The sequence below is a fragment of the Somniosus microcephalus genome, unplaced genomic scaffold, assembly GCF_052327205.1.
Source record: "Somniosus microcephalus isolate GS21.2 unplaced genomic scaffold, FLI_Smic_1.0 scaffold561, whole genome shotgun sequence".
Taxonomy (NCBI): Eukaryota; Metazoa; Chordata; class Chondrichthyes; order Squaliformes; family Somniosidae; genus Somniosus; species Somniosus microcephalus.
The window spans coordinates 133,615-158,432 of NW_028225748.1; the positions used below are offsets into that span (position 1 = coordinate 133,615).

The following is a 24,818-nucleotide window of genomic DNA, read 5'->3' on the forward strand; positions in this document are numbered from 1 at the left end:
TTTTCTCCCCCCACCTAAAATACAAAGCCTTTGGGAGAGTGCCCCAAATAACACCCACCTGTAGATGTTCAGAAAGATGTTTCTTCCCTCCTTCCAAACAGTTGGTTGTTTTCTGCTGATGTTGGTTTCTCTCCCCTCTCCTGAAGTGGAGGCCAATTTGGGGAGGCAGTGATAGGAAAGGCCTCTCCCCTGGTTGGTGTTGATGCTGGCCTCCTTTCTCCTTCTCTGTCCTATCTCTCCAGGCACCTCAGTTGCTGTGATGATGGTGGAGGAGGTGGAGGTGGTGGTCTATCGTTCTCCTCCACTTCCTGGTCAGGAGACCACCACTTTCCACTCTCCACTCTCTTGGTTTAGCTGCTCCTTCTCCTCCTGCTGACTGAGGCAGCTGCACAGCCAGAAATGCACTGAGGTCTTTAGTGATTGAGGCTCAGGGCTGAACTGAGATACACTTTGCTCCGCAGGGTTTATATACCGGTGTGGTCACCACCGGTACTACAATGTACAGGAGCCATCAAAAAGTAGTCCATCACCTTAAGGTATCCTCTTAAGGTGGTACAGGTTACATACACTACAGGCAGTAGCACCGCCTGGATATTAGGCAACACTCCGCCCTGAGCGATGGTCACCTTTCCCAGCAGCTTGTTAAGCTCCTGGTCGTTGCGGATGGCCAGCTGCAGGTGTCTGGGGATGATGCGGGTCTTCTTGTTGTCGCGGGCCGCGTTGCCGGCCAGCTCCAGGATTTCAGCGGTCAGATACTCGAGCACAGCAGCCATGTAGACCGGAGCTCCGGCACCCACACGCTCAGCGTAGTTGCCCTTTCGCAGGAGCCTGTGAACACGGCCCACAGGGAACTGCAGTCCGGCAGGGATGAGTGGGACTTGGCCTTGGCCCGAACTTTACCGCCGGTTTTTCCTCTGCCAGACATTTCCACAACGAACACGGTCAGAGAAAGAATGAAAGTCTCCTCCCACATCTGCCCGTCTGGAGGAATGCAGACAGCGTACTTGTGGTCACGCTGTGGTGAATTTCATTGGTGTTTTCCGGTGACCAATCACAGTCTGTTATTCCCGCCAATGAAAAGTGTGTGGAAATAACTGTCCCCAACATCAGACCGCCAACGATTTTTTAAATTCGAAAAGCCCGCCAATATTTTCCTAAACAAGCGAATTAATTAATAAATACACCATTAGCCAAAGTTTTCAGCCTTTTTAAAAAAAAATCATTTAATCTTATTTCATCTCTCCCTTGCAAATTTCAGGCTGTTACAATCAGGATTAATTTTGGGTTCAATATCGAACTTTCACGGGCGGGATTAATTCCCCATTGATTCTGTAACGGGACACATTCCAGCTCAAATTTTGTAAAAGTGAGGATTCACAGATTATCGATCGATCCTTTGCACAGGCGCTGCTGCGGGAGTGAAACCAGAACTCGGAGTCTTGCTGTGAGAAGAGAAGAGGGACAGAGAGTTCAAACTGCCCGCGTTCTGGTCTCTAAGAAACCACATTCAGGGTTGTTACACTGCAGGAATTCTCGGGTTAATAAAAGGATTGACCACAACTGGTATTGAAAAAAAATGAAAATGTTTTTACAGAGATTGAGGTGACTGAAATCCGAGTCTCTCTCTCTGGCTGCTGTCCCTGGGTGTTGAGAATGGAATGCACAGGACACCAGTTGCTCTGTTCTGTTCCACATTTTCGGAGGGGAGAGAGACAGAGAGAGGCTAGAGGGGCGGTGATCAATTCATTTCTATTTTCATATAAATCAAACATATTTCTGCCGGCGAACAATATACCTTCAAACCAGATATGACTGAACACAGCCACAGCTGTGATTGGCTCCTGCCCCTGAATCTGGGGAACAGACACTGTGAGGAGCGCCGGCATTTCCGCTACCTCCAAAGTGATCCCACCACCAAACGTATCTTCCCCTCCCCTCCCCTTTCAGCATTCCGCAGGGACCGCTCTCTCCGAGACACCCTAGTCCACTCCTCTATCACCCCAAACAGCCCTTCCCCTTCGCCTGGCACCTTCCCGTGCAAGCGGAGGAGATGTAACACCTGCCCCTATACCTCCCCCCTCCCCACTGTCCAGGGCCCCAAACACCCCTTCCAGGTGAAACAGCGATTTACTTGTACTTCTCGCAATCTAGTATACTGTATTCGCTGCTCACGATGCGGTCTCCTCTACATTGGGGAGACCAAACGCAGATTGGGTGACCGCTTTGCGGAACACCTCCGTTCAGTCCGTAAGGGTGACCCCGAGCTTCCGGTCGCCTGTCATTTCAATTCACCGCTCCATTCCCACTCGGACCTCACCGTCCTTGGCCTCTTGTATTGTTCCACGGAAGCTCAACGTAAACTCGAGGAACAGCACCTCATCTTCCGATTAGGCACTCTGCAGCCTTCCGGACTCAATATCGAGTTCAACAATTTCAGATCATAACCTCGGCCCCTATTTCATTTTTACTTATATTTTTCCACTCCTTTCCTCCCCCCCCCTTTCCTTTTGTTTCTCTCTCACACCTGGCAGCTATCTTTTGCCCTGCCAGTACACTTTACACCTAATCCCAGCCTATTACCATCTCGTCTAGCTTCTAATCTCTTTTACTTCTTTTGGTTCTTTTATTCTTTTGTCCGATCGCAGCCCTGCCTTCGATCTAGTTCCTTTTCTCTCCAGTTTTGAAGAAGGGTCAAACCCGAAACGTCAACTCAAATTTCTCTCCACGGATGTTGCCTGACCTGCTGAGTTTTTCCAGCATTTTCTGTTGTTATCTCAGAGTGTTTAACACTGACTGAGCTGGGAAACTCCAACTAACCCCGAGAATCGGCAGCACAGGCCGAGCGGAGAGGAAAACCTGTCCTGTGAACAGTAAATCTGGGAACAGATTGTGCTGTGAATGAGCAGAGTGAACATTGTGTCAGCGAGAGTGTGTTAAAGGGGCGGGCGGGTTAGACTAATGAAACGGGTTAGACACACTGTGTTTGTGTGTCCGCTCTCATCGAGGGTTTCAGAGACCCTCTTGTGTAAAATTCAAAGATTTCCCTGTTATAGGATCGCCCTGCCCCCCTGCTCAGCCCTGAAGTGGGAATTAAACGTGAAGCTTTATTTGATTTCAAATTTCAGTCAAAAAACAGAGAACATGTCGGCGATGGGGTGAGAGAGCGCGATCAGTGCAGCAATGAAACGGCTTTAAATGGAAATTGCTGCCTTTAATTCTGATGAAACTTTCTCGACAGCAAACATCCCGGTCTTCGAGACAGAAAGAGGCCAGTCTGGGAATGTGGAGTGCCTGAGTTTAATTGCAATCGGAGAGTTAATGAGGAGAGAGAAACACAGAGAGGCTGGAGGGGCCGGGAGCTGACAGCAGGATGTCTCCGCCCCGTCCGCTCGCTGTCTATAAGTTGCTCAGTGCCGCCGCCTCTCGTTTCATTTCTGACCCAGCTCTGACTGTCAGAGAGATTTTCCACAGAGTCGCGGACATGACTGAGACTGCAGCCGCCGAAACGGCTCCTCCTGCCGCCGCCGCTCAAACCAAGTCGCCCAGCAAGAAGAAGAAGGCGGCTCCCCGCTCCAAGCCAGCCGGTCCCACGTTGGGCGAGCAGATCCTCAAGGTTGTAGCGAGTGGCAGCGATCGCAAGGGGATGTCGCTGGTGGCGATAAAGAAGGCTCTGGCTGCCAACGGCGTCGATGTGCTGAAGTTAAGTTCCCAGATCAGGTTAAGTATCAAGAGGAAAGTGGAAAACGGCTCCCTGGAGCAGACCAAGGGCACGGGCGCCTCGGGTTCCTTCAGGCTCGCTAAGAAGGAATCCCAGCGGAAAGAGGGAAAGAAGGTGAAGAAACCGGCAACCAAGAAATCTGCAGTAAAGAAACCAGCAGCCAAGAAACCAGCAGCCAAGAAATCTGCAGTGAAGAAACCAGCAGCCAAGAAACCAGCAGCCAAGAAAACGAGCACCAAGAAGGCAGCAACGTCAAAAAAGATTGCGAAAACGGCGGCTGGAAAGAAGGCGGCGGTGAAGAAGCCCAAGAGCCCCAAGAAGGCCACAGGCGGAAAGGTGAAGGCAGCCAAGAAGGTGGAAAAACCCAAGGCCAAGCCCAAATCAGCAAAGTCTCCCAAAGCAGCGAATAAAAGAAAGTAAAAAGGACAACTTGTAAACATCTGAACCCAAAGGCTCTTTTCAGAGCCACCCACGTCTTTCCAAAAGGAGCTGATCGCGGAATCAGATGATCCGGGCCGCGCTCAGATTCCAGATTGAAATCATTTCAAATGATCCCCGGCTCCCTGGTGACTCGCTGACATTCGCTGCACCCACCCCTCCCCCAGTGTTTGCAATAAAACACAGAGAATGGGATATAACAACAGAAAATGCTGGAAAAACTCAGCAAGTCAGGCAACATCCGTGGAGAGAAATTTGAGTTGACGTTTCGGGTTTGACCCTTCTTCAAAACTGGAGAGAAAAGGAACTAGATCGAAGGCAGGGCTGCGATCGGACAAAAGAATAAAAGAACCAAAAGAAGTAAAAGAGATTAGAAGCTAGACGAGATGGTGATAGGCTGGGATTAGGTGTAAAGTGTACTGGCAGGCAAAAGATAGAGAATGGGATGTCCGGGCCGGGCCTCACTGGGGGGGTGTTCGGCTCCAGTCTCAGTTCATGGTCATTTTCAGTTCACAGGTCCAGGGTGAGAGTCTCTGTGAGACTCTGACACTGGCGGAGATACCCCGCGTCACAACTCGAACCCCAACACATGAGATTCTCCAAATCAGCTGGAATAAGGTGTTTATAAACTGCTGAACCCGTCTCTGGGAATGTGTGGGGAGATGGAATAAGGTCAGAGATTGACATGGAAGGAGACTGGTCGACTTGTGATCGAAGTGACTGTATATAGACGGGAATATTACTGATTGTTAATTGTAACAGGACCTTATTTAAAAGATTCTGGTTTCAGGAAACCCTTGAACATGAAGTCCGAGTCTGTAAGGGTTTGCAGAGTCTGCGGAGCGCTGTGTTTCGGTTCTACTGTCGATAAACGGTTTGAAATTGGCGGTTACAGAAAGCGGGAGGTGGAGCTGGAAGATCAGAGGCCGCTCTCTGCTCTGTCTGTTACTCTTGAAATTGTCTCCTCCCCTCCCGCTCTCTCTGTTTAATCTCTCACTCTGTCTCCTCCCCTCCCCGCCTCTCTCTGTGCTTTCTCAGTCTGGTCGGAGTCGGCTGTATATAAGAGCAGCCAGAAACAGTTCGTTTCTTATTCAGCAGAAGTTTGACTGAAGAATCATCATTACTGGACGAGGTAAAGGAGGCAAAGGACTGGGCAAAGGCGGAGCCAAGCGGCACCGTAAAGTGCTCCGTGACAACATCCAGGGCATCACCAAACCAGCCATCCGCCGCCTGGCTCTCCGAGTCGGTGTCAAGCGGATCTCGGGTCTGATCTACGAAGAGACCCGCGGGGTGCTGAAGGTTTTCCTGGAGAATGTGATCAGGGATGCGGTCACCTACACTGAGCACGCCGAGCGCAAGACGGTCACTGCCATGGATGTGGTGTACGCTCTGAAACGGCAGGGCCGCACTCTCTATGGATTCGGCGGCTGAACAATTTGACTCTTTCAATCAAACACAACACGAAGGCTCTTTTAAGAGCCACCCACAGCCTCACACAGAGAGCAGTGACCTGGGAACGGGAGCTGGGGTAGATTGTTCTCAAAAATAGATTGTGGTCAGAAAGATTATTAACAGATATGTCATGTGTTGTGTAATCTTTGAATTTCGCTTTCGGTTGCCCCAGGTTTATGGAGAGTTATTTCCTCAGACGGAACATTCCCACTCGGTGTAAAGCCACATCGCGTCTACACATTTGTTCATTGTGCAGTTATACTGTAACGATTATAATTTAATAATTAGTTGGCTGGTCGGACATGAGCCGTTGAATGGGTTACTGAGAAGAATCCAACTTGTGAATTATTTGCAGCCAGACGGTGGTGTCCGGCCCTGATACTGACAGGGTTTGTGAAATTGAAATTTCACTTCAGTCATTCGGGGACCTGAAATTACCGCAGTTTGAGCCGCTCTAACCCGACCTTACTTCTGATTGGGGGTCCGCTCCACAATCCCATTTCGTAACCAATCACAGAGCCACAGATTAGAAAGTAATCACATCATTGGTTGAAATTGTCGACCAGGCGAAATGTTTGTTTTTTTGATTTTGAAAAAGCCCGCCAATTGCAGTGCCGGAAAGAAGCGAATTAATCTAAAGTCTAATTTCAAGGGAATGATTTTAAAATCTCGGTCCTTTTGTTCTGTTATTCTGCGTTCACCGTCAGTAATTCCTGGCGCTGTTGTACGAACAGGCTTAATTTGTCAGCCTTTATCTGTAACCGACGCCAATAAGTCTCCATTCAGCAATCTAAAATGTGCCGAGTATCAGATCGCTGACTGCACAGTTACCCAATGACAGATTATTGGCCAAGGCCTTCTCACAGGCTCCACGGGGACAGAGAGAAGCGACTGAATTCTGATCCTCTCCCCTGAAAGCGGCGGCTAACGTCACAATGGGACGGGCGGAGGGAAATTCTGAATGGGCTGGAGAGGAGAGGGAGAGGAATCGAGTGGAAGAGCGGGAGATTGGCGCGGGTCCCTTTCCCCGCTCCTGTCAGCATCAACAGCCCAGAGTGCGGGCAATGGGAAGGGCCCTAAAGCACCAAGCCCAGGAAGTTACATTTAAAACCTTCAATGATTCTGGTAATGATCCTTTCAATATGTGCAGAATAAAATCGATTCGTGTCTAAACGGTTATTTCCTGCACTAAAATTGGCGATCTTTTTGAAATGGGGGATTAATCACAGCTCAACCAATCGGGGCCTGAGTTTCCAGCGTTTCATTGATTGGTCAGAGTTGGGTTTAAAGTGGGTGGGCGCCGGTCTCCAGCCAATCACTGCTCGGGGCGGTCCCTCGCTGAGTATAACAAGGCGGACACACAGCAGACTCCGCATTTACAGTCTGTGTGTTCCAGATTGTGCTGTGACCAATTCAAAAAATGGCCAGGACTAAGCAGACAGCGCGCAAATCCACCGGAGGGAAAGCTCCTCGCAAACAGCTGGCGACCAAAGCGGCCCGGAAGAGCGCTCCAGCCACGGGCGGAGTGAAGAAACCCCATCGCTACAGACCAGGCACTGTGGCTCTGAGGGAGATCCGCCGCTACCAGAAATCCACCGAGTTGCTGATCCGCAAACTGCCCTTCCAGCGCCTGGTGCGGGAGATCGCTCAGGACTTCAAGACCGACCTGCGCTTCCAGAGCTCGGCCGTCATGGCCCTGCAGGAGGCCAGCGAGGCTTACCTGGTGGGGCTCTTTGAGGACACCAACCTGTGCGCCATCCACGCCAAGCGAGTCACCATCATGCCCAAAGACATCCAGCTGGCCCGCCGCATCCGCGGGGAGCGCGCCTAAACTCACCCTGCCCGGCTCCAGACTTTAACACCAGATACAACAACGGCTCTTTTAAGAGCCACCAAATCAGCAAAGGAAAGAGCTGCGATCGCCCCAAGGCAAACTGGACTGTACACATCGTGCAGGTCTTGCAGTGTTCATGTAATTGGGATTTATAAAGTGGGGGCAGTGAATGTCTGGGTATGGTTTAAATGTGAGTGATCTGCCCAGTAAACTGACTGCACCCGCCCAGTAGGAAACTATAAGTGGGAGCACTGATCCAACTCCACATACCGGGATTGATCAGTGAGAGAACGAGGTGCCTGAAGTCTGAATCTCACTTTTAAAATCAACTCTAAATGCGGGGAGAGGTAGTTACTATTGGAATATTTTATATTAACCAGAGCTGTAATTCTGGTTCGATGCTGTCTGCAAATTAAAAGGGGGAAAGTTAGTATGGATCAATGCGCTCAGGATGTATATGGAATTATTGGCCCAATAAGGAACGGTTAGCCCATCAACCGCTCACTGGCTTTATAATCGTTTCTTAACATGCGTTCATATTCGGTTCTCCCAATGTGTTCAATGAGGCCCGGTCTCACGTTAAATTTCCGTGTGTTTTGTTTTTCTCTGAAGACAGTCTCTCTCTGTATTGAATCGCTGAACTGAATATTCGGTAACAGAAAACCCGCTGTAGTGTTTGCGGAATTACAGTTCTACATGTCCTGTTTATAACCGAGGATGGCTGAACAGTAAACAACCCTTTCACAGATAAAGTGGGTGGCTCTGAAAAGAGCCTTTAGGTTATTAGAGTGAATCTTGTCCGCTTTACTTGCTCTTGGAGCTGGCAGTGCTGGTTTTCTTGGGCAGCACCCCGCCCTGAGCGATGGTCACCTTTCCCAGCAGCTTGTTGAGCTCCTCGTCGTTGCGGACGGCCAGCTGCAGGTGTCTGGGGATGATGCGGGTCTTCTTGTTGTCGCGGGCCGCGTTGCCGGCCAGCTACAGGATTTCAGCGGTCAGATACTCGAGCACAGCAGCCATGTAGACCGGGGCTCCGGCACCCACACGCTCAGCGTAGTTGCCCTTTCGCAGGAGCCTGTGAACCCGGCCCACAGGGAATTGCAGTCCGGCCCGGGATGAGCGGGTCTTATCCTTGGCCCAAGCTTTACCGCCGGTTTTTCCTCTTCCAGATGTTTTCCGGTTCAGCGAAAGAATGAAACTATCTGCCCACATCTGCAATCCTTATACCTTCTGGAGGAATGCAGACAGCGTACTTGTGATTGGTCAATCTGTGGTGAATTTCATTGGTGTTTTCCGGTGACCAATCACAGTCTGGTTTTCCCGCCAATGAAAAGAGGGGGAAAATAACTGTACTCAACGATTTTTTAAATTCAAAAAGCCCGCCAATATTTTCCTAAACGAGCGAATTAAATTAATAAATCACCATAAGCCAAAGACTTGAACAATTTTATAAAATTCATTTTATCTTATTTCTTCTGCAAATTCTAGGCTGTTACAATCAGGAATAATTTCGGGTTCAATATTGAGTTTACACGGGCGGGATTAAATTCCCAACGGGAGACATTCCAGCTCAATCTGTGTAAAAGTGAGGATTCACAGATTATCGATCGATCCTTTGCACAGGCGCTGCTGCGGGAGTGAAACCAGAAATGGGATTCCTGCTGTGAGAATAGAAGAGGGACAGAGAGTTCAAACTGCCCCGTTCTAATCTCTAAGAACTCCCATTCTGGGTTGTTACAATGCAGCAAATCTCCGGTTGATAAACGGATGGACTCCCAACTTGCTTTAGAAAAATGCAAAGGTCTTGACAGAGAACGAGGTGACTGAAATCGGAATCTCATACCTAAAACAAGATTTTAATTAGTCGGCTGGCGCTGCAAATAAACGGGTCTGAGAGCAAAGGGAAAGTGCGACCAAGGACCGTGTTTGTGTTTTAGTGCGCGGGAAATACAACATCGACGCTAAGGGCGATCCGGTCAATGAAACTGCTTATCTGAGAATTAAAAACTACATCTACAGCTGGAACTTCAAACGTTCTTAAACACACTTGTTAAGAAAATAATTACAGTAAACTGAATCTACAAGGCGATGCGTTGTGTAGCTCTTTCAGAGAGATAGTGGGTGGCTCTTAAAAGAGCCGTTGTGTTTGGAGTTTGTTCTTTCAGGACAGCGTACAGTTTTACTTGGAGCTGGTGTATTTGGTCACCGCCTTTGTCCCTTCCGACACGGCGTGCTTGGCCAGCTCCCCGGGCAGCAGCAGGCGCACGGCGGTCTGGATCTCCCGGGAGCTGATGGTGTGCCGCTTGTTGTAATGGGCCAGGCGGGAAGCCTCACCAGCGATGCGCTCGAAAACATCGTTCACAAACGAGTTCATGATGCTCATGGCCTTGGAGGAGATGCCGGTGTCGGGGTGAACCTGCTTCATCACTTTGTATATGTAGATGGAGTAACTCTCCTTCCTCGACTTTCTGCGCTTCTTGCCGCCCTTCGCTGCCGGTTTAGTGACGGTTTTCTTGGCGCCCTTCTTGGCACCTGTCTTCTTTTCATCAACCATTCTCAAACTCGATTTCAGAAACAAAAATGACGCAAACCCGCTCCGCGTTCGGAATATATAGGCAGCCCCACAGTCCTATGCTAATGAGGGATGGGTGAAGGCAATGATTGTGATTGGCTGGTTAGGAATGATGTCAATTTCCATTCTTCTGCATCTCTCTGATTGGCTTCTTTATGTATCCAATCAGATTGAGTGTTTGCCACCAGCACGCCCCCTGCAGTCAGAAAGGTCATTGCAAGTGCGTGTGTGACATCTGCCCATTCATAATTTCCCAGATCATTTTCCAGGGCCGCAAACACTACTTCCGGACGGGACAGCCATTTCGATAGACTTCCTCCAATTTGTGCACTATATTCACGCATTGCGGTGTGGTATCCGCCACTTTAGTTCTGCATCTGCCAATCTCTAATACTGTGTGTGTGGGCATAGTTCTGTATCACTCAGTCTCTGGTGATTTATGTAAGTGTAGGAACCATTCTCAATCTCAGTCTCTGTTACCGTATGTGAGTGTGGAATCCTTTAGTTTCCTGTCCGTCACTTTTTTTTTATTCGTTCATGGGATGTGGGCATCCCTGGCAAGGCCAGCATTTATTGCCCATCCCTAATTGCCCTTTGAGAAGTTTTTGGTGAGACAGGTTCTTGAACTGCTGCAGTCCGTCTGCTGAAGGTACTCCCACAGTGCTGTTAGGGAGGGAGTTCCAGGATTTTGACCCAGCGACGATGAAGGAGCGGCGATAGAATAGACAGTGCTTGATGGCTGGCACGGACACGATGGGCCGAAGGGCCTCTTTCTGTGCTGTATAACTCTATGACTCTATGACTATGACTAATTGTCAGGGTGGGATTCTATCTTGTACCGTGTGTCAGTGTTGGTATTGATTCTGAATCTGTCATTTTCTGGTAGAGTGTGAGTCTGAGATTCATTCTACATCTGCCTGTCTCTAGCACGGTGTGCAAGTCTGAGATTCATTCTACATCTGTCCGTCACTGGCACTGATTGTGAGTATGGGAGTAATTCTGTATCTGTTAGTCTCTGGTACTGATTGTGAGTGTGGGAGTCATTCGTAGCAAGAGGGTTTGAGTACAGGAACAAGGATGTCTTGCTGCAGTTGTACAGGGCCTTGGTGAGACCGCACCTTGAGTATTGTGTGCAGTTTTGGTCACTTTACCTGAGGAAGGACGTTCTTGCCATGGAGGGAGTGCAGCGAAGATTCACCAGGCTGATACCAGGGATGGCAGGAATGACGTATGAGGAGAGATTGTGTCGATTGGGCTTATACTCACTGGAGTTTAGAAGATTGAGAGGGGATCTCATCGAAACCTATAAAATTCTGTCAGGTCTGGACAGACTAGATGCAGGAAGGATGTTTATGATGGCTGGGGAGTCCCAAACCAGGGGTCATAGTCGAAGGATAAGGGGTAAGCCATTTAGGACTGAAATGAGGAGGAACTTCTTCACCCAGAGAGTGGTGAACCTGTGGAATTCTCTGCCACAGAGGGTGGTGGAGGCCAGTTCATTAAATATATTCAAGAAAGAGTAGGATATATTTCTTGAGGCTGAAGGGATCAAGGGATATGGGGAGAAGGCAGGGACGGGGTACTGAATTTGGATGATCAACCATGATCTCATTGAATGGCGGAGCAGGCTCAAAGGGCCGAATGGCCTACTCCTGCTCCTATCTTCTCTGTTTCTATGTTTCTATGTCTCTGGTACTGATTGTGAGTGTGTGAGTCATTCTGTATCTGTCAGTCTCTGGTACTGATTGTGAGTGTGGGACTCATTCTGTATCTGTCAGTCTCTGGTACTGTGTGTGAGTGTGGGACTCATTCTGTATCTGTCAGTCTCTGGTACTGATTGTGATTGTGGGACTCATTCTGGATCTGTCAGTCTCTGGTACTATATGTTAGTGTCCAACTAGTTCTGAATCAGTCTATCTCTTGTACTGTCCTTCAGCGAAGTATTCTGCATGAATCTGCTACTCACTCGGATTATGAAAGTGGGAATCGTACTGCATCTATCAGTCTCTGCTACTTGATGTTAGTTTGAGATTAATTCCATTTCTGCTAGTACCTGGTACTGTATGTGAGTGTGGGACTAACTCTACCTGTAAATCAATTGTACTGCATGTAATTGTGGCCTCATTCTGTATCTGCCAGGCCCTCTGATGCACTGTCTGTCAGTCTCTGTTCTGTATGTGTGTGCTAGAGTATTATATATCTTTCAATCTCTGGTCCTGTATGTGAGAGTGAGATTCATTTTGCACCAATCAGTCTTTAATGTGGGGTTCACTTTGTCTCTATCATTTGCTGGTACTGTGTACGAGTGTGTATTAATTCTGGGTCTGTCACCGTCTGATAATCTGTGTCAGTGTGAGATTCGTTCTCTTTCTCTGCCAATCTATGGTACTGTATGTGAGTTTGAGATTTATTCTATATCTGTCAGTTCCTGGCATGGCATGTGAGTTTGGGATTTATTCTGTACTTGTCAGTCACTGATACTGTATGTGAGATTTAGATTAATTCTGTCTCTGTCATTATCTGGTACTGTATAAGGAGAGATTGGGTTGATTGTGCACTAGAGGTTAGAAGAATGAGAGGGGATCTCATTGTACCTCATAAAGTTCTAACAGGACTAGACATACTAGATGCAGGAAGTATGTTCCCAATGGCAGGAGAGTTCAGAACCAGGGTTCACAGTCTAAGGATAAGGGGAGAGCCATTTAGGACTGAGCTGAGGAGGGATTTCTTAACTCAGAGAGTGCTGAACCTGTGGAACTCTCTGCCACACAAGTCAGTTGAGGCCAATTCATTAAATATATTAAAGAAGGAGTTGGAAATATTTCTTGAGGCTAAAGGTATCAAGGGATATGGGGCGAAAGCAGAGACAGGGTACTGAATTTGGATGATTAGCCATGATCTCATTAAATGGCGGAGTGGGCTCGAGGGGCTAAGTTTCTATGTATGAGAGTGTGAGATTCATGCTGAGTATCTGCCATCTCTGATACTGTATGTGAATTTCAGTTTAATTCTGTCTGTCACTGTCTGGTACAGTATGTGAGTGTGAGATTTATTCTGTGTGTCTGTCTCTGATACAGTATGTGAGTGTGAGATTTATCCTGCAACTCTCAGCCTCTGATAATCTGTTTCAGTGCAGATTGTTTCTGTATTAGTCAGTGTCTGATGCTCTATGTGACAGTGAGGTACATTCTGTGTCTGTCAGTTTCTGGTATTATGTTTGAGAGTGAGATTCATTCTGTATCTGTCAGTCTTTAATACTCTGTATCAGATTGGGATTCATTTTGTCTCGATCATTTTCTGGTTCTGTATGAGTGTGAGAGTCATTCTCTCTTTGTCAGTCTATGATTCTGTATGTGAGAGTTAGATTAATTCAGTATCTGTCTGTCTCTGGTGTTGTATGAAAGTGTGGGATTCATTCGGTATATATTAGTCTCTGATCCAGTGTATGAGAGTTAAATTAATTCTGCATCTGTCAGTCTCTGGTACAGTGTGTGAGTGAGATTCATTCCACTTGGACTGAGCCCTCACCCCATGATGCCGAGAATTTGAACCTGAGTCAGCTCGCTAGGAAGGGCAGCTGGGCTCATCACTGTACCACCATCGCCCTAATTTTAAAATGAAAGCCTCTGTATTTACAGATCACTCGCCAAAGGTCTTTGGAGCTTTAGTCAGGACGAATAACACTTGCAATCATCTTAATCTGAACGTAAACAAGATGTTCAGTTTATTTCTGCCCAATTTAAAATACTTGCTGATGAATGGTTATCTTGTTGCAGTACAGGCTGGCGGCCAGGAGATGGCACCAACCTCTAATAGTTTGGAGTGTGCGGATTGTGTCCACACATCCAGACCGCCGTGAGTCTGGTGCTGCCCGGGGAGCTGGCCAAGTACGGGGTGTCGGAAGGGACAATGCCGGAGGCCATTGCAAATACATTTCACAACGCTCTGAAACAGCATTAATTTAGTCGAATAATTCATTCCGGCCATCGTCCTTTTATAGAATCACAGAACATTAATGTGAGCGCGGGTTTTTTCTGTATCTCTCAGTTTCTGGTGTGTGAATGTGGGTTATTTCTGTACCTTTCTATTTCTGGCATGGAACAAAGGGGAAAATGCTGCAGCTCTCAGTCTCTAGTATGTTAGTGTGGGTTTATTTTGTATTACGAAGTCTCTGGTGTGTGAATGCGATTTTTAGCTGTCATAAATTCATGGAGTCAAAACGGCACAGAAGGAGGTCATTCGGCCCATCGAGTCCATGCCGGCTATCTCAAGAGCAATCCGGTCAGTCCCATTCCTCCGCTCTATCTCTATCCCCGTAGCCCTGCAAGTTTATTTCCCTCAAGCGCCTATCCAGTCTCCCCTTAAAAACATTGAGTGCCTCCGCTTTCACTACTTCCGTCGGCAGCGAGTTCCAGGTCCTCACCAATCGCTGCGTTAAAAAGTTTTTGGTCACATCACCCCTGTACCTCTTGCCCAAAACCTTAAATCTTAAATCTGTGTCCCCTCGTCCTTGGAGCATCAACTAGTGGGACCAGCCTTTCCCCGTCTAGCCTGTCCAAATCCATCATAATTTGTACACCTCCATCAATTCACCCCTCAACCTCCTTTGCTCTAATGAAAACAAATCCAGCTTCTCCAACCTGTCCTTGTAGCTAAGATCCCCCATTCCTGGGACCATTCTGGTAAATCTCCTCTGCAGCCTCGCAAGTGACTTCACATCCTTTCTAAAGTGTGGTGACCAGAACTGGATGCAATATTCCAGTTGTGGCCTAACTAGCCCTTTATAAAGGTTTAGCATAACTTCTGTACTTTTGTACGAATACCTCTATTTATGAATGTAAGAAGTCACACAACACCAGGTTATAGTCCAACAGCTTTATTTGAAATCACAAGCTTTCGGAGCGCTGCTCCTTCGTCAGGTGAGCAGCGCTCCAAAAGCTTGTGATTTCAAATAAAGCTGTTGGACTATAACCTGGTGTTGTGTGACTTCTTACATTTGTCCACCCCAGTCCAACTCCGGCATCTCCACACCGTGTCTATTTATGAAGCCCAAGATCCCATATGCTTTGCTAACCACTCTCTCAAAATGTCCCCCCACCTTCAGAGGGACCTATGCACGTTAACTCCCAGGTCCCTCTGTCCCTGCACACTCTTTAAAACTGTGCCATGAAGTGTATATTGCCTCTCCCTGTTCCTGCTGCCAAAATGCATCAACTCACACTTCTCTGTATTAAATTCTTTCAGATTCTGGCATGTGAGTGTGGATTTTATTTTGTATCTGTCAGTCTTTGTTGTGTGTGTGGCTTTATTCTGTATCTCAGTATCTGCTAAGTGAGTGGTGTTTTCATTTGTATCATTCAGATTCTGCTGTGTGAGTGGGATTTTATTCTGTATCTGTCAGTTTTGGTTATGAAATGTGGGTTTTAATCAGTCCATGCCAGTTTCTGGTATGAATATAAGAAATCACACAACACCAGGTTATAGTCCAACAGCTTTATTTGAAATCACAAGCTTTCGGAGCGCTGCTCCTTCTTCAGGTGAAGAAGGAGCAGCGCTCCAAAAGCTTGTGATTTCAAATAAAGCTGTTGGACTATAACCTGGTGTTGTGTGATTTCTTACATTTGTCCACCCCAGTCCAACTCCAGCATCTCCACACCACAGTTTCTGGTATGTGAGAGTGGCTATTTCTCTGTATCTGTAAGTTTATGATATGTGAGTATATGTTTCATTTGGTATCTCTCAGTTTCTTTTATGTAAGTATGAGTTTTACTCTGTATCTCTCAGTCTGTGGTATGCGAGTTTGGTTTTTACTGTCTATTTCTTAATCTCTGGCACATGATTGTGGATTTTACCCTATACCTGTGAGCTTCTGGTATGTGAGTATGGATTTCACTCTGTACCTGTCAGTCTCTGGTATGTAAGTGTGTTTCTCCTCTGTATCGTTCATGCTCTGGGATGTGAGTGTGTACACTGCAACTTTCATTTCCTCGTATTTGAGGGCGATTTATTTCTGTACCTTTCAGTTTCTGATGAGTTACCCCAGGTTTTGCACTGTACTTGTCAATTTCTGTTATGTGAGAGTGAATTTTAATCAGTACCTTTCAGTTTCTTGTATGTCAGTGTCTATTTGAATCTGCATTGTCAGTTTCTGGTATGTGAGTGGGATGTTGTGCTGTACCTGTCAGTTACTGGTATGTCAGTGCTTTTTCCTTCTACCTGCCAGCTTCAGGTAAGTTAGTGAAATGTTGTTCTGTACCTGTCAGTTTCTGATATGTGAGTGGGGTTTTGTCCTGTACCTGTCAGTTTCTGGTATGTGAGTGTGGTTTCGTTCTGCACCTGTCAGTTTCTGGTATGTTTGTGCGATTTTGCCCTGTACTTGTCAGTTTCTGGTATGTGAGTGTGGTTACATCCTGTACCTGTCAGTTTCTGGTATGTGAGTGAGGTTTTGTCCAGTATCTGTCAGTCTCTGGTATGTAAGTGTGGTTATATCAAATACCTGTCAGTTTCTGGTATGTGAGTGTGGTTATATCAAATACCTGTCAGTTTCTGGTATGTGAATGGGGTTTTGTCCAGTACCTGTCAGTTTCTGGTATGTGAGTGGTATTTTGCCCTGTACTTGTCAGTTTCTGGCATGTGAGTGGGGTTTTGTCCTGTACCTGTCAGTTTCCAGTATGTGAGTGAGGTTTTGTCCTGTACCTGTCAGTTTCTGGTATGTGAGTGTGGTTATATCCTGTACCTCTCAATTTCTGGTGAGTGTGTTTTATCCTGTGCCTGTTAGCTTCTGGTATGCGAGTTGAGTTTTGTCCTGTACCTGTCAGTTTCTGGTATGTGAGTGTGATTTTACACTGTACTTGTCAGTTTCTGGTATGTGAGTTTGGTTTTGTCCTGTACCTGTCAGTTTCTGGTATCTGAGTGAGGTTTTGTCCTGTACCTGTCCATTTCTGGTATGTGAATGGGGTTCTGTCCTGTACCTGTCAGTTTCTGGTATCTGTGTGGATTTTGTTCTGTACCTGTCTGATTATTGTATGTTTGTGCGGGTTTTGTGCTGTAGCTCTCAGTTTGTGTTATATGAGTAAAGGTTTTATTCAGTACAGTACCAGTAAGTTCCTGGTAAGGGAGTGTAGATTTTAGTCATTATCTGTCACTCTCTGGGATATGAGTGTAGCTTTATTCTCTATCTCTCAGTTTCTGGTATGTGTGTGTGGGATTTTTATGTATCTGTCAATCTCTATTGCATGAATGTGGATTTTACTCTGTGTCTGTCAGTCGCTGCTGTGTGAGGTTGTGTTTGACTCTATAGCTTTCAATCTCTGGGATGTGAGAGTGGATGTATTTCTGTTAATATAGTCTCTGGAATGTGCATGCGGATTTTCCTCTGTAACTGTCAGTTTCTGTCAGAATTTGTGTTTTATTCAAGTGTGTGAGTGTGGATTTCACTCTGGATCTGTCATTAACCGGGATGCAAGTGTGGGTTTTATCTGAAACTTTCAGTTTCTGGTGAATGACTGTGGATTTCACTCTCTACCTGTCTGTATCTGGTATGTGAGTGTAAGTTTCTGTCTATCTGTCTGTGTGTGGTGTGGGAGTATGGATTTTACTCTGTGACCTTCTACCTCTGTTGTGCGAGTGTGGATTTTCCTCTGCATCTGTCAGTCATCAACCTGTTACCGGAAGTGATTGTGTTTCATTCTCAATCTGCCGCTCTGTGAGTGATCATGTACTTACTGTCTGTGAGAAGGAGCTGCCTGCAATGCTCCTTTTGTTCAGGGTGGAGGAATGATCACATTTATTCTGCCTCACTGAAGTATTTTGCGACGAGAATAATAATATGGGAACAATATTAGTTATAAGTTATGGACAGCTGCGGGTAGAATATAAAAATGCTGTTATAATTAATGTGTCTATTTATAATAAAGTAAAATACCTGGAGAGAAGAAACCATGATACAAACAGTGTCATTGTCTGACCTCACTGCAGTACAGCGGCACTCAGATTCTCTACACCAGGTGTGTAGGCCGGTTCTATAGTAAGTTATCAGCATCCAGACACAACCCAAACCCAGCACCGGACCTATTGGCACAGTCCAGGTTTTTATCTCCCATTCCCATGGGACTACCTGTAAATTTCAAGGATTGCTTACTGGAATATAACCACAGGTGGGCTGTACAAAAAATGTTTTTAGTCTATTGAAAACGAGTTGAGGGCCTGAGTAGTTAACAGAATGCCTCAGAACTCGAGAATGGCCTCTCCCTTCCCCCACTCACTCCATGTTCCGGAACTGCTTCCTGTTCCACTCTGCCTCTTTCAATCAGTCTCCCGACTGCCGCTGAATTTATCCCGAACCAAAACCATTCTGCGGACACAGATCCAATGTGATGTGCTGTTGTTTGCTCCCTTATTCCCTGGTGTGTTCAGCGATCATCAGCCGAGCACAGAGGAACCGGCCCCCGCTGGCAGAGCTGGGGGAGGGGTGATCACATGGGCCCTTCCTGTCGCTTTAAACACTGTGCGGGGAGAGGGGGAGGAGCAGACTTCTGTTTAGAGCACAAGCGCAGTGTTTGCGTCTCTTTCGTGTAGAATTAAAATATTTCGCTGTCTGAGAAACGCCCTGCTCCTTGTGAAATCCCCAAGTGCATTATTCCCGCAGGATTTGTAAATTGTCCAATTAAGAAACGGTGAGCCCATCAACCGCTCATTCACTTTATACTCGGTGCTTAACATCCGTTCATATTCGGCTCTTACAACAACCTGTTCAATGAGGTCCGGGCTCACGTTAAGGTTCCGTTTGGTTTGTTATTCTCTGAAGCCGATCCCTCTCTGTACTGAATCACTGATCTGAATACCCGCTAACAGCAAACCCACTGTTTGTCGATCTAGATTTCTACATGTTCGACACTGTCCTGTTTATAATCGAGAATGACAGCGGGTTATTTCTGATCAGGAAATTCCCAGCTTAATTAAAAAGATTTAACATGTTCAATTAGATCTGGGATAATTGTGACCCATAGAACAGAACAGGAACCAGCCCTTTCACAGATAAAGTGGGTGGCTCTGAAAAGAGCCTTTGGGTTATTAGATTGAATCTTGTCCGCTTTACTTGCTCTTGGAGCTGGCAGTGCTGGTTTTCTTGGGCAGCAGCACCGCCTGGATATTAGGCAGCACCCCGCCCTGAGCGATGGTCACCTTTCCCAGCAGCTTGTTGAGCTCCTCGTCGTTGCGGATGGCCATCTGCAGGTGTCTGGGGATGATGCGTGTCTTCTAAGGAGATGGTACTCAGTAAAATAATGGGACTTAAGGCAGATAAATCCCCCGGACCTGATGGCCTACATCCTAGGGTCTTGAGAGAAGTGGCGGTAGGGATTGTGATCATTTTCCAGAACTCCCTGGACTCAGGAAAGGTCCCGGCAGATTGGAAAACTGCTGATGTAACACCCTTATTTAAGAAGGGAAGTAGACAAAAAGTTGGAAACTATAGACCAGTTAGCCTAACATCTGTGGTTGGCAAAATGTTGGAGTGTGGATGAAGGAAATGCTGTGGATGTGGTTATACATGGACTTCAGTAAGGCTTTTGACAAAGTCCCGCATAGGAGACTGGTCAAGAAGGTAAGAGCCCATGGGATTCAGGGTGCCTTGGCACGTTGGATCCTAAACTGGCTGAGTGGCAGGAGGCAGAGGGTGATGGTCGAAGGTTGCTTTTGTGACTGGAGGCCTGTGTCCAGTGGGGTACCTCAGGGTTCCCTTGCTGTTTGTGATCTACATAAATGATTTGGAGGAGAATGTAAAAGGTATGATCAGTAAGTTCGCAGATGACACAAAAATTGGTGGGGTGGTAAATTGCGAGGAGGAAAGCCTCAGGCTACAGGACGATATAAACGGGTTGGTCAGATGGGCAGAAAAGTGGCAAATGGAATTTAACCCTGAAAAGTGCGAGGTGATGCATTTTGGATGGACAAATAAGGCAAGGGAATACACAATGAGTGGTAGGACCCTAGGAAGTACAGAGGGTCAGAGGGACCTTGGTGTACATGTACATAGATCCCTGAAGGCAGCGGAACAGGTAGATAAGGTGGTTAAAAAGGCATATGGGATACTTGCCTTCATTAGCCGAGGCATAGAGTATAAGAGCAGGGAGGTTATGATGGAGCTGTACAAAACGCTGGTAAGGCCACAGCTGCAGTTCTGGTCGCCTCACTATAGGAAGGATGTGATTGCATGGGAGAGGGTGCAGATGAGATTTACCAGGATGTTACCTGGGCTGGAGCGCCTCAGCTATGAAGAAAGACTGAACAGGGTGGTGTTGTTTTCCTTGGAGCAAAGAAGGCTGAGGGGGGACCTGATTGAGGTGTACAAAATGATGAGGGGCATAGATAGGGTAGATAAAGAGGAACTTTTCCCCTTAGTAGGGGGGTCAATAACAAGGGGGCATAGATTCAAGGTAAGGGGCAGGAGGTTGAGAGGGGATTTGAGGAGGAACTTTTTCACCCAGAGGGTGGTTGGAGTCTGGAACTCACTGCCTGAAAGGGTGGTAGAGGCAGGAACCCTCACAACATTCAAGAAGCATTTGGATGAGCACTTGACCTCTGGCATACAAGGCTATGGACCAAATGCTGGAAAATGGGATTAGATTGGACAGGGCTTGATGGACGGCGCAGACACGATGGGCCGAAGGGCCTCTTTCTGTGCTGTAAAAAAAAAATTCTGTGACTCGATAAGAAATAGGAGCAGGAGTAGGCCAATCGGCCCCTCGAGCCTGCTCCGCCATTCAATAAGATCATGGCTGATCTTATCCTAACCGCCAATCCACTATCACAGAACCATCTCCTGAATCTAACAGAATTAGACACACGAAATAGGAGCAGGATCAGGCTATATGGCCCCTGCTCCCGCTGCGCTATCCACAGGGCCATGACCGATCCGAACCTAGACTCATGTCCAAATTCCTGCCCGCTCCCCATAACCCTTAATTCCCTTTACTTCTAGGAAACTGTCTATTTCTGTTTTAAATTTATGTAATGATGTAGCTTCTACAGCTTTTTGGGGCAGCATATTCCATGGACCTACCACCCTCTGAGTGAAGTAGTTCCTCCTCATCTCAGTTTTGAAAGAGCAGCCCCTTATTCTAAGATTATGTCCCCTAGTTCTAGTTTCACCCATCATTGGGAACATCCTCACCGCATCCACCCGATCAAGCCCCTTCACAATCTTATATGTTTCAATAAGATCGCCTCTCATTCTTCTGAACTCCAACGAGTAGAGTCCCAATCTACTCAACCTCTCCTCATATGACCACCTCCTCATCCCCGGGATTAACCGAGTGAACCTTCTTTGTACTGACACGAGAGCAAGTATGTCTTTTCTTAAGTATGGACACCAAAACTTTATGCAGTATTCCAGATGCGGTCTCACCAATACCTTGTATAACTGCAGCAATACATCCCTGCTTTTATATTCTATCCCACTAGCAATAAAAGCCAACATTCCATTGGCCTTCTTGATCACTTGCTGCACCTGCATACTAACTTTTTGAGTTTCGTGCACCAGGACCCCCAGATCCCTTTGTACTACAGTACTTTCCAGTTTCTTGCCATTAAGATAATAACTTGCTCTATGATTTTTCCTGCCAAAGTGCATAACCTCACACTTTCCAGTATTGTATTCCATCTGCCAGATCTCTGCCCAATTACTTAGCCTGTCTATGTCACTTTTCAGGTTTTTTATGTCCTCCTCACTCACTACTTTCCCTCCCATCTTAGTATCATCTGCAAACTTTGATATGTTACACTCGGTCCCCTCCTCCAAATCGTTAATATAGATTGTAAAGAGTTGGGGACCCAGCACTGACCCCTGCGGAGCACCACTAGTTACTAATTGCCAGTCTGAGAATGAACCATTTATCCCAACTCTCTGCTTCCTGTTAGATAGCCAATCCTCTATCCATGCCAGAATATTACCCCCAATCCCGTGATTTTTTATCTTAAGCAATAATCTTTTGTGTGGCACCTTGTCAAATGCCTTTTGGAAGCCTAAATACACTACATCCACTGGTTCCCCTTTATGCACCCTATATGTTACTTCCTCAAAGAACTCCAGCAAACTTGTCAAACATGACTTCCCCTTCATAAAACCATGCTGACTTCGTCCTATTAAATTATGATTATCCAAATGTCCTGTTACTGTCTCCTTAATAATGAACTCCAAAATTTTACCTACCACAGATGTAACCCTAATTTCCAGCCTTCTGTCTACTGCCCTTTTTAAATAAGGGTGTTACATTAGCAGTTTTCCAGTCTGCCGGGACCTTTGCCGAGTCCAGGGAGTTTTGGAAAATTATTACCAATGCATCCACAATCCCTACCGACACTTCCCTCAAGACCCTAGGATGTAAGCCATCAGGTCCAGGTGATTTATCCGCCTTGAGACCCATTATTTTATCGAGTACCACTTCCTTAGTGATTTTGATCGTGTTTAGCCCCTCCCCCCCTTTAGCCCCCTGTTTGTCCAGTGTTGGGATATTCTTAGTGTCTGCTACTGTAAAGACTGATACAAAATATTCATTCAGTGTTTTTGCCATCTCCATATTTCCCACCATTAATTTCCCAGTCTCATCCTCTAAGGGACCAACATTTACTTTAGCCACCCTTTTTCTTTTTATATAACTATAAATACTCTTACTATCTGTTTTTATATTTTTTGCTAATTTACTTTCATAATCTATCTTCCCTTTCTTAATCACTCTTTTTGTTATTTTTTGCTGTCTTTTAAAGTTTTCCCAATCCTCTATCCTCCCACGAGATTTGGCTACCTTATATGCCCTTGTTTTTAGTCGAATACTATCCTTAATTTATTTACGTAGCCACGGATGGCTGTCTTTTCTTTTACACCCTTTTCTTCTCAGTGGAATATATATTTTTTGGAAGTTGTAAAATAACTCCTTAAATGTACACCACTGATCATGTATCGTCTTACACTTTAATCTATTTTCCTAATCCACTCTACTCAATTCCGCTCTCATACCTTCATAGTCTCCTTTATTCAAGCTTAGCATGCTTGTTTGAGATCCAACCTTCTCACCCTCTAATTGAATATGGAATTCAACCATGTTATGGTCACTCATTCCAAGGGGATCCTTTACCAGGACATTTTTAATTAATCCTGTCTCGTTACACAGGACCAGATCTAAGGTTGCTTGCCCCCTGGTTGGTTCAGTTACATACTGCTCAAGAAACCCATCCCTAATACACTCAACGAACTCATCCTCAAGGCAGCCCTGCCCAATTTGATTTGTCCAATTAATATGATAGGTAAAATCCCCCATAATTATAGATGTTCCCTTATTACAAGCCTCAACTATTTCCTGATTGATACTCCATCCAACAGAGTTGCCGCTGTTCAGAGGCCTATAGACTACGCCCACTAGTGTTTTTTTCCCCTTATAGTGGTTAGCACTGTTGCCTCACAGCGCCAGATACCCGGGTTCAAATCCGGCCTCGGGTGACTGTTTGTGGAGTTTGCACATTCTCCTCATGTTTGCGTGGGTTTTCTCCGGGTGCTCCGGTTTCCTCCCACAGTCCAAAGATGTGCGGGTTATGTTGATTGGCCATGATAAAAAAATTGGCGCTTAGTGTTAGGGGGGATTAAATACGTGGGGTTACGGGGTTACGGGGATAGGGCTTGTGTGGGATGGCTGTCGGTGTAGGGACTGGGCGCTAGGGATTGGATGATCAGCCATGATCTCGTTGAATGGCGGAGCAGGCTCGAAGGGCCGAATGGCCTACTCTTCTATGTTTCTATGTTTCTATGTTACCTCCACCCAAACTGTTTCATTATCCTGATCTTTTGACCCAATATCATTTCTCTGTATTACAGTGATTCCTTCCTTTATTAACATAGCCACCCCACCTCCCCTTTCTTCCTGCCTGTCCTCCCTGATCGTTAAATAACCTGGTATGTTTAATTCCCAGGCATTGTCACCCTGCAGCCATGTTTCTGTAATGGCCACAAGATCATACCCATATGTAGTTATTTGTGCCATTAACTCATCTATTTTGTTACGAATGCTACGTGCATTCAGATAGAGAACTTTCAAAGATGTTTTGTGACTCTTAGTTCCTGCTTTTGCCCTTTTTATTACTTTACCTTTTACTCCATACCTTCTGCCCCTTACTGACATGCTCTGGTTTTCAATTTCCCCACTGCTACCTAAGTCTATGACCTTCTCTGTTGTCATTTTTATTATTTGCTCTCTAGGAACCTCCCCCCCACTAGTTAGTTTAAAGCCCTCTCTACAGCCCTAGTTATATGATCCGCCAGGACTCTAGTCCCAGCACTGGCCAAGTGAAGCCCAACCCAACGGAACAGCTCCATCCTGCCCCAGTACTGGTGCCAGTGTCCCAGGAAGCAAAACCCATTTCTCCCACACCAGTCTTTGAGCCACGCATCAGATCGCTCACTGCACAGTTACCCAATGACAGATTATTGGCCAAGCCCTTCTCACAGGCTCCACGGGGACAGAGAGAAGCGACTGAATTCTGATCCTCTCCCCTGAAAGCGGTGGCTAACGTCACAATGGGATGGGCGGAGGGAAATTCTGAATGGGCTGGAGAGGAGAGGGAGAGGAATCGAGTGGAAGAGTGGGAGACTGGCGCGGGTCCCTTTCCCCGCTCCTGTCAGCATCAACAGCCCAGAGTGCGGGCAATGGGAAGGGCCCTAAAGTACCAAGCCCAGGAAGTTACATTTAAAACCTTCAATGAATCTGGCAATGATCCTTTAAATATATGCAGAATAAAATTGATTTGTCCCAAAACGG

General features: G+C 46.5%; 1 protein-coding gene and 1 pseudogene across 1 annotated transcript; one reads left to right on the forward strand and one right to left on the reverse strand.

The window, feature by feature from the left end:
• Window positions 1-5,268: 5,268 nt before the first annotated feature.
• On the forward strand, window positions 5,269-5,662 carry LOC147081473 (histone H4-like; the record flags this gene model as incomplete). Its single annotated transcript, XM_085980802.1, has 1 exon — window positions 5,269-5,662. A coding segment is annotated over one exon (319 nt), but the record flags the coding sequence as incomplete, so codon positions are not given.
• A 3,270-nt stretch (window positions 5,663-8,932) lies between these two features.
• LOC147081474 (histone H2B pseudogene) lies at window positions 8,933-10,005 on the reverse strand (annotated as a pseudogene).
• Between the last annotated feature and the right edge of the window lie 14,813 nt (window positions 10,006-24,818).